General features: G+C 37.4%; 1 protein-coding gene across 5 annotated transcripts in view; it reads left to right on the top strand.

Annotated features, from left to right (window-relative positions):
- Positions 1-13,308, top strand: part of Spata13 (spermatogenesis associated 13) — a 331,833-nt gene that overhangs the window by 25,531 nt on the left and 292,994 nt on the right. For all 5 annotated transcript variants that reach the window (XM_078015685.1, XM_078015680.1, XM_078015686.1 and 2 more), the window contains exon 2: positions 5,113-5,148. In XM_078015685.1, coding sequence (XP_077871811.1) covers positions 5,113-5,148 — 36 coding nt within the window. The remainder of the gene's footprint in view (positions 1-5,112; positions 5,149-13,308) is intronic.

The raw sequence follows: 13,308 nt of genomic DNA on the forward strand, positions 1-13,308 counted from the left end.
AAAATTCTTAAGCTGTAGCTGCAGTAAAAGGCTCTCCTGGAGGACTGGGCTGCAGAGTATGGGGGTGATTTTTCAGGAGCAGAGAGGAGTGGTCCCTTTCCTTACCAGTCCTCAGGGTCACATGGCGTTGTTCCCTTGTGCCCGCCTCTGTCCAGATCTCCCCTTTTTGTAAGGATACAAGTCATATGATTAGGGCCCCCCATGACCTCATATTGCCTAATTACCCTATTTCCAAACAAGGTCACATTCTAAATTATGGAGGTTTAGGATTTTTAGTGTCTGAATTTGGTGGGGGCACAACTTAACCTTTACCAGGTTGGCTGCTGCACAGACTATAAATAGGCCTCATAGATGTTGCCTGGGAGACTCTCCCCAGTAGTGCTAAACCAGAATTTTCATTTTTTGCCAGATACCTAGGTGACTCCAATGTACACGAAGAATGAGAAGCATTTGTCTCCACAGCTTTCTAGGAAGGATTGTGGTAGCATGAATCAAGATTCCCAGAGTGATCATAATTTTTGAATTTCCACAGGATACAAGCATATCCTAAGAAATCATTTAATATATGAATACAAACAACGATGTTTATTCCAGCTTATTCTACTTGGTTATAAAACACTGCTATGCCTAGGCATTACTTTCTACCACTCTTAGTGAAAAATTGTTTTAATTCAGGTGAAATATGATTTATAGATATTCTTGTGTGAAATGATCTCTGAGTCCTAAACTGGCTTATAAACAAATTTCTGGAATCATACTTATTGGTAAACTTAGTAATTGTAGCAAATGAATCCTTGGACTAAAGGATTAATTAAGGGAAAATTATAACCATGTTTATTGCAATAATGGTGCAATGATTATATAAGAAATGATGTGTCCTTTTTGGAGAGGATATTAAATTATTTAGGGGTTAAATGGCGTGATGACTCCGACTGCTGTTTATATTTGAAAATGTTCACCATCCTCAGTTCAAAAATGCAGTCACAAAGTATTTAAGAATGAATTCTCTCAGGTGTTCTCTTGACTGACATATCTCCTTGTCGGTTATTTTGGTCACAGACTATTTTAGCAGTCTATTTAGTTGTTTCTTAGTTTATAATAAAATTGTGTTTATCTTCCCTGAATGTTATTATTGCTATCTAATGACCTTCTTTAACAGAAAGACAAGGTGGGTTGAAAGGCACAAGCCAGAGGAGATCCTTGCTGTGAGGGCCAAGGTCATGATTCATACATATTAATTTGGCTTCATATCATTTACCTTTCAGGTTAAAGTTTCCACGGGATTGCTGCACCTCTGGCACAGGTTTCATTTTTGGCACTTTGGATTTTTATGGTGAAAGCCATGTTCCCTTTGCAGAACTAGGCCTGTCATTTCTAGATGGGACCTCTATAAGTCTTGGCAAGACAGGCCCTGGAAGTAAATAAAAGGAAAATTGGCTAGAGAGGCAGGAACATTGGAAGTTTAGGGCTAGTTTCTGCAAGATCCTGTCTCAAAATAAAAAATGAAAAGAACTGGGGATGTACCTGAATGGTAAAGCATACCTGAGTTCAATGCCCAATACAAAAAAAAAAAAAAAAAAAGACTAACTTTCTTTTCAAAATATTCAGAGGATATAAGTTAAAGCTCTATCAATTTACACTTCACTGAGAAGTACTAGTTGGACTGTACATCTTAAGAAAATCCTTGCTTCAAAGTATGCATCAATATAAACAAAATTTCAGATATGACCCTGCCTTTGAGTTTCATTCTCTTCCTAAAATCTCTATTAACAGGTGATTTATCAAAAGCACAGACAGAGACAGATGTGGTGGTGCATGCTTGTAATCCCAGCAATTTGGGAGACTGAGGCAGGAGGATTGAAAGTTCAAGGCAAGCCTCAGCAATTTAGCAAGGCCCTAAGCGACTTGGTGAGACCCTGCCTCAAAATAAAAAATAAATAAAAAGGGCTGGAGATGTGGAGATGTGGTTAAGCACCCCCTGGGTTTAATCCTTAGTAACAGGGTGGAGTTGGGGGAACCACCCAGATAGGATATACCCTATCAGGTGTTGAGAACCAATCCTAAACTCCTAAGCAATTCATCTAACAACTCTCTCCTCTTGGCTTTATTTCTTACCATCCCTTCCAGGCTATTTCTCCCCTGGACATAGTGAATTACTGAGTAGCTACCTCCCAAAAGAGCATCCTCAGAAGTAGCCACAACAAAACACTTCCTATACCTGCACAGGTCCTCCCTCCAGCCCGCCTCAGGCTGACCCAGCCATCCTTGGCTGGTGAATGGCCATGGATCCCAACAACCCTCCCAGAGTCCAGATTTTCCTGGAGGGCTTCCCAGTACCCCTCCCTGAACTGTCAACCACATTCTACAAACTTCCCTGGTCTCCATCCTGATAAAACCTAAATAATTAAAATGAACTTGATTATTTTTAGAGAGAGTTTAAATGTTTTCTTTATTGAATTTTATTATCCTTCATTCTCCACCTCTGAAGACACACTCACTGTCCTGTTCTTTCATTGCCAGTACCTCTCAGCTCCACAGGGATTTGGAGGGTGCCTGGTATGTTGTTGCAGGATAAGGTATGGTGTGAGCAATAGTAACAAGAATCTTGGCTCCAAACCCACACAAGTATAATGACAAGAACTCCATTCCAAGTCTTTGTCCCTGGCAGGATTCAGGGTACTTTGTGCACTTTCTTAGATGCTCCTACAGTCCACCTGTCCTTGGCCTTGCATTTCTGATTTCTTCTTCTCTGTACCTGGGTGGTTCCTCCTGATTAAGTGGGTTGCATCCAAGGTGACTCTGGAGCTAGTTTCTGCCACATTGGCAGCTCTCCATTATTCTGGGACCTTGCCCTGGTCATTCTGAGAGGCAATTGCTGCTCTCTCTCTTTCCCAGCAGTGACAGTTTTTATCAGGATCCAAAAATTAAGCCTTCCCATTTCTGTCTTCACCTTAGTTATTGCACCAATTTTATTTAACTGGATTCCAACTTGTCTTGAGTTCTTGTTTGAAGAATTGGGCTATCCATCCTTCAGCAGCTGCCTGGAACAATAATACAAACTGCACCCGGATGTTGAACTTAAATTTGCCCTTCTGTGCCTTACGACCAAGCAAGGTCTTTGGGTTGATCTTGAGCACCACTGATTCTCTTCCTAAGTAGGCTCAATTTCCCAGAGCCCCGTGAATAACCTGTGAGGCTAAGGTACCCTCTTTCTTTTGCCTTCCTCCTTGCTTCCACCTTCATGAGCTCTTGGATCTCTGTATTCTGTCTTTGAGGAGTTGTTATTGTGTTCTTGCTATAGTCTGAATGTCCCCTGGAACTCATGTGCTGGAGACTAGATCCCCAAGTCATGTTAATTGTATTTGGAGGTGGGACCTTTGGAAGCTGATTAGGTTGTATGGGCTTTGCCCTTATAAATGGATCGATCCATTTGTGGATTCATGGATTAATGAGTTATTGACAAAGTGAGTGCATCTGTGATAAAAGCCAGTGTGATGTTTCTCATGAGCCCTCTCACCAGCTGATGCCTTATGCCATCTCAAGTCTCTGTATTGCCTCTCCACCAGCAAAAAGGCCCTTGCCAGATTCAGATTTGCCCTTGGACTTCCCAGCCTCCAGAACTGTGAGTTAAACACATCTCTATTCTTTATCAATTACCCAATCTGTGGTATGCAGTTATAGCAGCAGAACATGACCAAGACTCTTCTTTGGAGAGAAGCCCCTAGGGGACCCCAGGATTTACATATGTCCTGGGTTCAGCAGTGGGCAGGCAGTTCTGCTCCTACCCTAGTCTGAATCTCCAGCATGGTAACACAGGCATGATCCATTCCAGAGGTGCAGAGAAGTCAGGTCTGGCTAACGAATGTTGCACTTTCTTAAGTCCATGACTCTCATTCAATAAATACATGCTAAGTTGGTGAATGAATGAATGAATGGTAGATGCCCGTGTGGAGAGTATGATGAATACACTCTAGCAAAGAAGTGGCAGGCAGATTCAGTAAAGGTGTGCTTCTGAAGGTGAGAGATGGCAGTGAGTGTGCCAGGAGTGGAGGGAGGCAGTAGGAACTAGGAAAGAAATACCCTTCCCAGGTGGAGGCCATATGTGCACTGGGAAGAGAGTCGAATAAATATATTTAAAGGAATGAGAATTCCTGAGAAATTGTCCAATTTTATCCACAGAGAACAAATCCCCAAAATAACAACATGGATTTACATATGTGAACAATGTGCCAGTTCTTGTTCTAAACCATATATATATATATATGTCTTAATCTGTTTTCTGTTGCTATAGCAAAATGCCTGAGATCAGGTAATTTATAAAGTTAGAAGCTTATTTGGCTCACAGTTCTGGAGACTGAGAAGTCCAACAGCATGGTGGTATCCTCATCTCAGTATCTGGTCAGGAACTTTTTAGCTGCATCATAAAAGGCAGAAGGTATCACTGACAAGACGGAGCAAGAGTGCTAGCTGATGTCTCTCTTCCTCTCTATATAAAGCCACTAAGCCATCATGGGGTCCCCCCATCATCTCATTCTAATCACCTCCCAAAGTTCCCACCTCCAGATACCATTAACATGAATTTGGGGTTAAGTTTCCAATAAATGAATGTCTGGGGGACACATTCACCACATAGCCACACGTTAACTCATTTAATTTTCACAACTTTCTGTTGTTATTTCCTCCAGAAAAATTGAATCACTTGCCCCGGATCACACAGCCCAGTGGTGGGCTGGAATTTGAACCTGTGTAGTCTGTTCTTAACCAGAGTTCAAGGTATTTGAAACCCTAGGCTCACAGTTAGGAAATACACTGCCTGAATTCTGGGGCTGATGTATAATCCAAATATGGCAGGTAGAGATTTTTCCTGTGCTTTAAAAATCTGCTACTAAGGCTATGTGAGCTATGTGTGTGCGTGTGTGTGCACACACGTACATGCTTGCCTAAGAACACACACAGATGTTTGTATATATTTTTGTATGTGTGTTTTTTCCTTGACATATTTTTTCAGGCCAGAGTTCTGACTGATATTCTGATTTAACTTGAAATAATTTAATTTAAATTTAACTTTCACACCTCTGTGCACTAATAGTGCAACTTTTTCTTACTTTCCAGGATTTGTCTTCTCGACTGGCCCGTGACCCAAACCTGGTAAGAACAACTTCACTTCCTTCCTCCTCTTCCCTCTTCCTTTCCCCTTGGGTGAATCCTGCCTATGCTATGAGTCTGATAGCTCTTTGCTTTTCTCAACTTCAAAATACCCCTCTGTCAGGCCCTCCTTTGGCAACACCTTCCCTTTGGAAGCTAGGCCTTTTCTCACAGGAATTTGAGCCCACACATGAATTTTATTGCTCTATGCATGACCACTAAGTGTTCTGTTATTTTGGCCAACCCATTTGTAGGCAAACTTAGGAGTGATTTTGGTTTTGGAAATAAATATAAATTATAAATTAGTCACTTCACGGTGTCAGACCTCAGAGCCTTACATTTAAAGATATTTTATAGTAGGTTGGGGTTGTGGCTCAGTGGTAGAGTGCTTGCCTAGCACACATGAGGCACTGGGTTCAATACTCAGCACCACATAAAAAAAATAAAGAGATTGTGCTCATCAACAACTAAAAAAAAATTCAAAACATTTTTTTAAAAAGATATTTTATACTGATCAAACCCAGGAGTGCTTGGGGGAGGGGATTTTGTTTTCTACTGGATGAATATAAGCTTAGAGTTTAACATATTTTAGTATACATATACATACAGGTACATAAATAGGACATGCTGTCAGCCCTCTGTATCTGCTGGGTCTGTATCCACAGATTCAACCAACTGAGGATCAAAAAAAAAATTTTTTTTAATGTGTTCTAAATGTGTACAGCAATGCCCCGGTGCCTTGGCCTTTTTCCTCAAATTCCATAGAATTCACATTGTGTTTGGTATTATAAGTCCATCGGAAGATGTGTCTAGGTTTTATGCAAATTACACCATTTTATATAAGGGACTTGAGCATCAGAGGATTTTGGTGCCCCACGGAGTCCTGGAACCGATCCCCCAGAGATACTGAGGGCTGATTGTGTTTGTTCCCAATTATGGATTAAATTGTATTACCAGCCACTTTCACAGTTGTAGGTTATAGTGGCTTTTCTGATGGTCAGAGAGAAGTATTGTAAAAGATCATATTTTCCATCTCAGTATTGTTTAGATCCATGATTTACCTGTTGGGTAAGGAGGGTCATTTAGGTAATGAATGAAATATTCTTTTCTTTCAATTCCTTTCTTTACAACTAAAGTTTATGAAGAGCTTTAACTGAGCTAGACAATACAAAATTTAGGAAATTCAACTTGAGATTATATTTAGGCTTCAGAAACCCAAAGAGGCCGCTCCATTAATAGTCGTGTCATGTCAGTCACAGCATAATGGTAAGGCAATTTGCTTACTTGTTTGAAATTCAAGCAGAAGGTTATTCATTAATTCGGTGAACCATTGGCTTTACCTGACATTGACATGCATTTGCCATTTTCTATTTACCTGAAATAAGGAGGCTATTTTTCTTATATTTTGCTTAATTGGTGAATTTTAAAAAATCAACCCTTTGTATTTATGAAAAAAAACTTAATATTATGGCATTTGGGTACCAAAGTTTTTAGTATTATGCAAATGGATTGTTTCTATATATCTTCATAATCATTTGGCATACACGAAAATGAAAATAAAGTTGACCTAGTCTGTTTAAAAACATTTTGATAATTGAGGCTGAAGGAGAATCTTGAGACATACCTAAGTGGATTTCAATATTATTAGAATTTGGGTTCTATTTGGGGATCTGTAAAGAAGAATGTGCCCCTAAGTTACACGATTTTTATTTCTAAATGAGAAACTGTGTATTTTATAAAATATTGTATAATCATTGCAAATTTTGATAGCTGTAGAGCTAGTTACAATTTCTCCATGCTTTTGGTGGTTTTGTTTTGTTTGTAAGCTCATAATTAAAATATCAATTATCTAATCATATATTTATGTATATCATAATAAATTTTTAATGTCACATGCCCTGTGGTTATCAACTTTTCTTAAAGAACGTGTTACCACTGGATTCCCTCTTTCCTCCTCTTGTGAATACTTTATACTTAGAGTATTATTATTGAAGTGCTTCTCCAAGAACAGATTTAAAAAAATAAAACTGTGGTGGATCATCTTGTAAAACTGTTGCAAAAATCATGTTGTTTGGACCTAATTGCTGTAATCCAGGTTTTTAGAGATTTCTTACAGCCATGGGAATCCCAAGGAATAAGCCACGTGTAGGTAAAGCTCCTAGTATTAACTAGGTCACATTACTAACCGACCACAGGTATCCATTTCATGGTGGCCCAATGGAAGCCATGAGGTCTGATGGAGTCAGGGTCCCCAACCCTTTCTCCCTGCCGTCCTTCTTTGTTTGTTTGCTTTTTGTTTTGGTCCAGAGGGAGTTCTTTGTCCCTGACAGAATCTAGAAATTTCAGCTTCATTAATGTTTGAGCCCTCCCTGTGTGATGTGCGGACCTCGGTTTCTATCTTAGGAAGTCTACCTTGGAGGTGGAGAACATGACCTCTTGCAGACAGATTTTCTCTGTTGATGTGAAACCTACCAAACACAGGTGTAGTAACTTGAGGGATTGGGACCTCCTTGAGATCTGTACTTTGGGGTTTTTTTAAAAATTATTCTAATTTGTTATATATGACAGCAGAACGCATTACCATTCACATTACACATATAGAGCACAATATTTCATATCTCTGGTGGTATACATAATATATTCACATCATTTGTATCTTCATACATGTACTTAGGGTAATGATGTCCATCTCATTCCACCATCTTTCCTACCCAATGCCCCCTCCCTTCCCTCCCACCTCTTTACCCTATCTAGAGTTCGTCTAATCCTTCCATACTCCCCTCTCCCAACAGCACTATGAATCAGTCTCCTTACATCAGAAAAAACATTTGGCATTTGTTTTTTGGGGATTGGCTAACTTTACTTAGCATTATATTCTCCATTTACCTGCAAATGCCATGATTTAATTCTCTTTTATTGCTGAGTAATATTCCATTGTGTATATATGCCACATTTTCTTTTTCCATTCATCTACTAAAGGGCATCTAGGTTGGTTTCACAGTTTAGTTATTGTGAATTGGGCTGCAATAAACATTGATGTGGCCATATCCCTGTAGTAAGTTGTTTTTAAGTCTTTTGGGTATAGACTGAGGAGTGGGATAGCTGGGTCAAATGGTGGTTCCATTCCAAGTTTTCCAAGGAATCTCCATACTGCTTTCCATATTGGCCGAACCATTTTGCAATCCCACCAGCAACGTATGAGTGTGCCTTTTTCCCCACATCCTGGCCAATACTTATTGTTGTTTGTATTCTTAATAGCTGCCATTCTGACTGGAGTGAGATGAAATCTTAGAGTAGTTTTGATTTGCATTTCTCTAATTGTTAGAGATGTTGAACATTTTTTCATATATTTGTTGATTGATTGTATATCACCTTCTGAGAAGTATCTGTTCAGTTCCTTGGCCCATTTATTGATTGGGTTATTTGGATTTTTGGTGTTTAGTTTTTTGAGTTCTTTATATACCCTAGGGCTGTATCTGATGTGTGAGGGATAAAAATTTGCTCTCAAGCTATAGGCTCTCTATTCACCTAACAGATTGTTTCTTTCTTTTTTATTTATATATGACAGCAGAATGCGTTACAATTCTTATTACACATATAGAACACAATTTTTCATATCTCTGGTTGTATACATAGTATATTCTTACCAATTCATGTCTTTATACCTGTACTTCGGATAATAATGATCATCACATTCCACCATCATTAATAACCCCATGCCCCCTCCCTTCCCCTCCCACCCCTCTGCCCTATCTAGAGTTCGTCTATTCCTCCCATGCTCCCTCTCCCTATCCCACTGTGAATCAGCCACCTTATATCAAAGAAAACATTTGGCATTTGTTTTTGGGGAATTGGCTTACTTCACTTAGCATTATCTTCTCTAACTCCATTCATTTAATTGCAAATGCCGTGATTTACCTGCAAATGCCACATTGCTGAGTAATATACAGATTGTTTCTTTTGCTAAGAAGAAATTTTTAGTTTGAGTCCATCCCATTTATTGATTCTTGATTTTAATTCTTGTGCCACAGGAGTCTTATTAAGGAAGTTGGGGCCTAATCTCACATGATGGAGATTAGGGCCATTATTTTCTGGTTTTATTCCTAAGTCCTTGATCCATTTTGAGTTGAGTTTTGTGCATGGTGAGAGATGGAGGTTTAATTTCATTTTGTTGCATATGGATTTTCAGTTTTCCCAGCATCATTGGTTGAAGAGGCTATCTTTTCTCCAATGTATGTTTTGGGAACCTTTGTCTAATATAAGATAACTGTTAATTATGTGGGTTAGTCTCTGTGTCCTCTATTCTGTACCATTGGTCCACAGGTCTATTTTGGTGCCAATACCATGCTGCTTTTGTTACTCTTGCTCTGTAGTATAGTTTAAGGTCTGGTATAGTGATGCCACCTGCTTCACTCTTCTTGCTAAGGATTGCTTTAGCTATTCTAGGTCTCTTATTTTTCCAGATGAATTTCATGGCTGCTTTTTCTATTTATATGAGGAATATCATTGGAATTTTGATTGGAATTGTATTAAATCTGTATAATGCTTTTGTTGTAGTATGGTCATTTTGACAATATTAATTCTGCCTATCCAAGAACAAGGAACATTTTTCCATCTTCTAAAGTCTTCTTTAATTTCTTTCTTTAGCATTCTGTATTGTTGTAGAAGTCTTTCACCTCTTTTGTTAGGTTGATTCCCAAGTATTTTTTTCTTTTTTGAGGCTATTGTAAATGGGGTAGTTTTCCTCATTTCCCTTTCAGAGGATTTATCACTGATACACAGAAATGCCTTTGATTTATAGGTATTGATTTTGTATCCTGCTACTTTGCTGAATTCATTTACTAGTTCTAGAAGTTTTCTAGTGGAATTTTTTGGTCTTTTTGGTATAGAATCATATCGTTGGCAAATAGTGCTAATTTGAATTTTTCTTTTCCTATCTGTATCCCTTTAATTTCTTTCTTCTGTCTAATTACTCTGGCCAGTGTTAAAAGAACTATGTTAAATAGAAGTGATGAAAGAGGGCATCCCTGTCTTGTTCCAGTTTTTAGAGGGAATGCTTTGAATTTTTCTCCATTTGGAATGATGTTGGCTTCAGACTTAGCATAGATAGCCTTAACAATGTTGAAATATGTTCCTGATATCCTTAGTTTTTCTAGTGTTTTGAACATGAAGGAGTGCTGTATTTTGTCAAATGCTTTTTGTGCATCTATAGAGATGATCATATGATTCTTATTAAGTCTATTGATGTGATGAATTCCATTTATTGATTTCCGTATGTTGAACTAACCTTGCATCCCTGGGATGAACACTACTTGATCATGGTGAACTATCTTTTTGATATGTTTTTGTATTCGATTTGCCAGAATTTTATTGAGAATTTTTGCATCTATGTTCTTTAGAGATATTGGTCTGAAATTTTCTTTCGTTGATGTGTCTTTGCCTGGTTTTGGCCTCATAGAATGAGTTTGGAAGTGCTCCCTCTTTTTTTTATTTCCTGAAATAAATTGAAGAGTATTGGTATTAGTTATTCTTTAAAAGTCTTGTAGAACTCAGCTGTGTATCCATCTGGTCCCAGGCTTGGTTGGTAGGCTTCTGATGGCGTCTTCTAATTCATTGATGAAATCGATCTATTTAATTGTGTATATCATCCTGATTCAATTTGGGCAAATCATATAACTGTAGAAATTTGTCAATACCTTTGATATTTTCTATTCATTGGAGTACAAGTTTTCAAAATAATTTCTAATTATCTTCTGTATTTCTGTAGTGTCTGTTGTGATATTTCCTTTTTCATTATGCACATTAGTAATTTGAGTTTTCTCTCTCCTTCTTTTCATTAGCATGGCTAAGGATTTGTTAACTTTATTTATGTTTTCAAAGAACCAACTTTTTGTTTTGTCCATTTTTTCAAATTTTTCTTTTGTTTCAATTTCATTGATTTCAGCTCTGATTTTAATTATTCCCTGTCTTCTACTTCTTTGGGTATTGATTTATTCTGTTTTTTTTCTAGGGTTTTGAGATGTACTATTGAGTCATTTATTTGTTGACTTTTTCTTCTTTTGAGGAATGAACTCCATGGGATGAACTTTCCTCTTAGTACTGCTTTCACAGTATCCCAGAGATTTCAATACATTGTATCTGTGTTCTCATTCACCTCTAAGATTTTTAATCTCCTCCTTGATGTCTTTTGCAACCCATTGTTCATTCAGTAGCATATTATTTAGTCTCCAGGTGTTGGAGTAGCTTTTATTTTTTTATCTTTGATTTTTAATTTCATTCCATTATCATCTGATAGAATGCAGGGCAGTATCTCTACTTTTTAATATTTTCTAAGAGTTGCTTTGTGGCAAAATATAGGTCTATTTTAGAGAAAGATCCATGTGCTGTTGAGAAGAAAGTGTATTTGTTCATTAAAGGATGAAATATTCTATATTTGTCAGTTAAATCTAAGTTATTGATTGTACTATTAAGTTCTATAATTTCTTTGTTTAGCTTTTGTTTGGACGATCCATTTAGTAGTGAAAGAGGTGTGTTAAAGTCAACCAGAAATATTGTGTTGTGGTCTATTTGACTCTTGAACTTGAGAAGAGTTTGTTTGTAGACACTCCATTGTTTGGGGCATATAAATTTATTATTGTTATGTTTTTTGATGAATGGTTCCTTTAAGCAGTATGAAATATCCTTCTATATCTCTTTTGATTAACTTTGACTTGAAGTCTACACTATTTGACATGAAGATGGAAACCCCTTCTTGCTTCTGCAGTTCATGCATGGTATGATTTTCCCCAACCTTTCACCTTCAGTCTGTATATATCTTTTCCTATGAGATGAGACTCTTGGAGGCAGCACATTATTGGGTCTTTTAAAAAATCCGATCTGCCAGTCTATGTCTTTTGATTGGTGAGTTTAGGCCATTAACATTCAGGGTTATTATTGAGAGATGATTTGTATTCCCAGCCATATTTGTTATTGAACTTGACTTGGTTTCTCCTCTGATTAGATTTTCCTTTAGTACAATCCTCCCTCTGCTGATTTTCATCATTGTTTTTAATTTCCTCTTCTTGAAATATTTTGCTGAGGATGTTCTGTTGTAGCTTTCTAGTAGTAAATTCTTTTAACTTTTGTTTATCATGGAAGATTTTTATTTCATCATGAAATCTAAAGCTTAGTTTTGCTGGATATAAGATTCTTGGTTGGCACCCATTTTCTTTCAGAGCTTGATATATGTTTTTCTAGGATCTTCTAGTTTTCAGGGTCTGGGTTAAAAAATCTGCACATAATCTAATTGGTTTCCCCCTGTATGTAATGTGATTTCTTTCTCTCATGGCTTTTAATATTCTCTCCTTATTCTGTATGTTAGGCCTTTTCATTATAATGCGCGTTGGTGTGGATCTGTTGTTTTTGTACATTTGGTGTCCTGTAAGCCTCCTGAATTTGGTTTTCCAATTCATTCTTCACATTTGGAATTTTTTTCTGATATAATTTTATTGAATAGATTGCTCATTCCTTTGGTTTGGAACTCTATGCCTTCCTCTATCCCAATAACTCCTATAGTTGGTCTTTTTATGCTATCCCATATTTATTGAATGTTCTGCTCGTGGTTTCTTACCATTTTCACTGTGTGGCTTACATTCTTTTCAAGATTTTACATTTTGACTTCATTGTCTGAGATACTGACTTCCAAGTAGTCTAATTTGTTGGTGATACTTTCAATTGAACTTATTATTTGGTTTGTTGTTTCTTTCATTTCAAGGATTTATGTTTTTTTAAGAACCTCTATCTCCTTATCGAAGTAATCTTTTGCTTCCTATATTTGTTTATGTAGCTCTTTGTCAAAATGATCTTTTGCTGCCTGTATTTGCTCTCTTATATCATCCTTTAATTTGCAGAACATTTATATTATGTAATCCTGAACTCCTTCTCTATTATTTCTTCTGCTGCGCTGGTCATGAATTCTAATAATGTGGTATCTTGATTTGTTTGGGGCACTTTCTTCCCTTGTCTTTTTATATTGCTTGTGTGTCTTTCCTTATAGCACTGTGGATCTGAGGCGTTACCGTTTTTACCCAGTATACTTATAGTGTCCTGTAGGAATTCAATACCTGTCCTTTGAGGTAAAGGTCGATGTTAACAGATCTCAATATAAACAATATACACCCTAAA

The sequence above is a fragment of the Ictidomys tridecemlineatus genome, chromosome 6 (assembly GCF_052094955.1).
Source record: "Ictidomys tridecemlineatus isolate mIctTri1 chromosome 6, mIctTri1.hap1, whole genome shotgun sequence".
In the NCBI taxonomy this organism is placed as follows: domain Eukaryota; kingdom Metazoa; phylum Chordata; class Mammalia; order Rodentia; family Sciuridae; genus Ictidomys; species Ictidomys tridecemlineatus.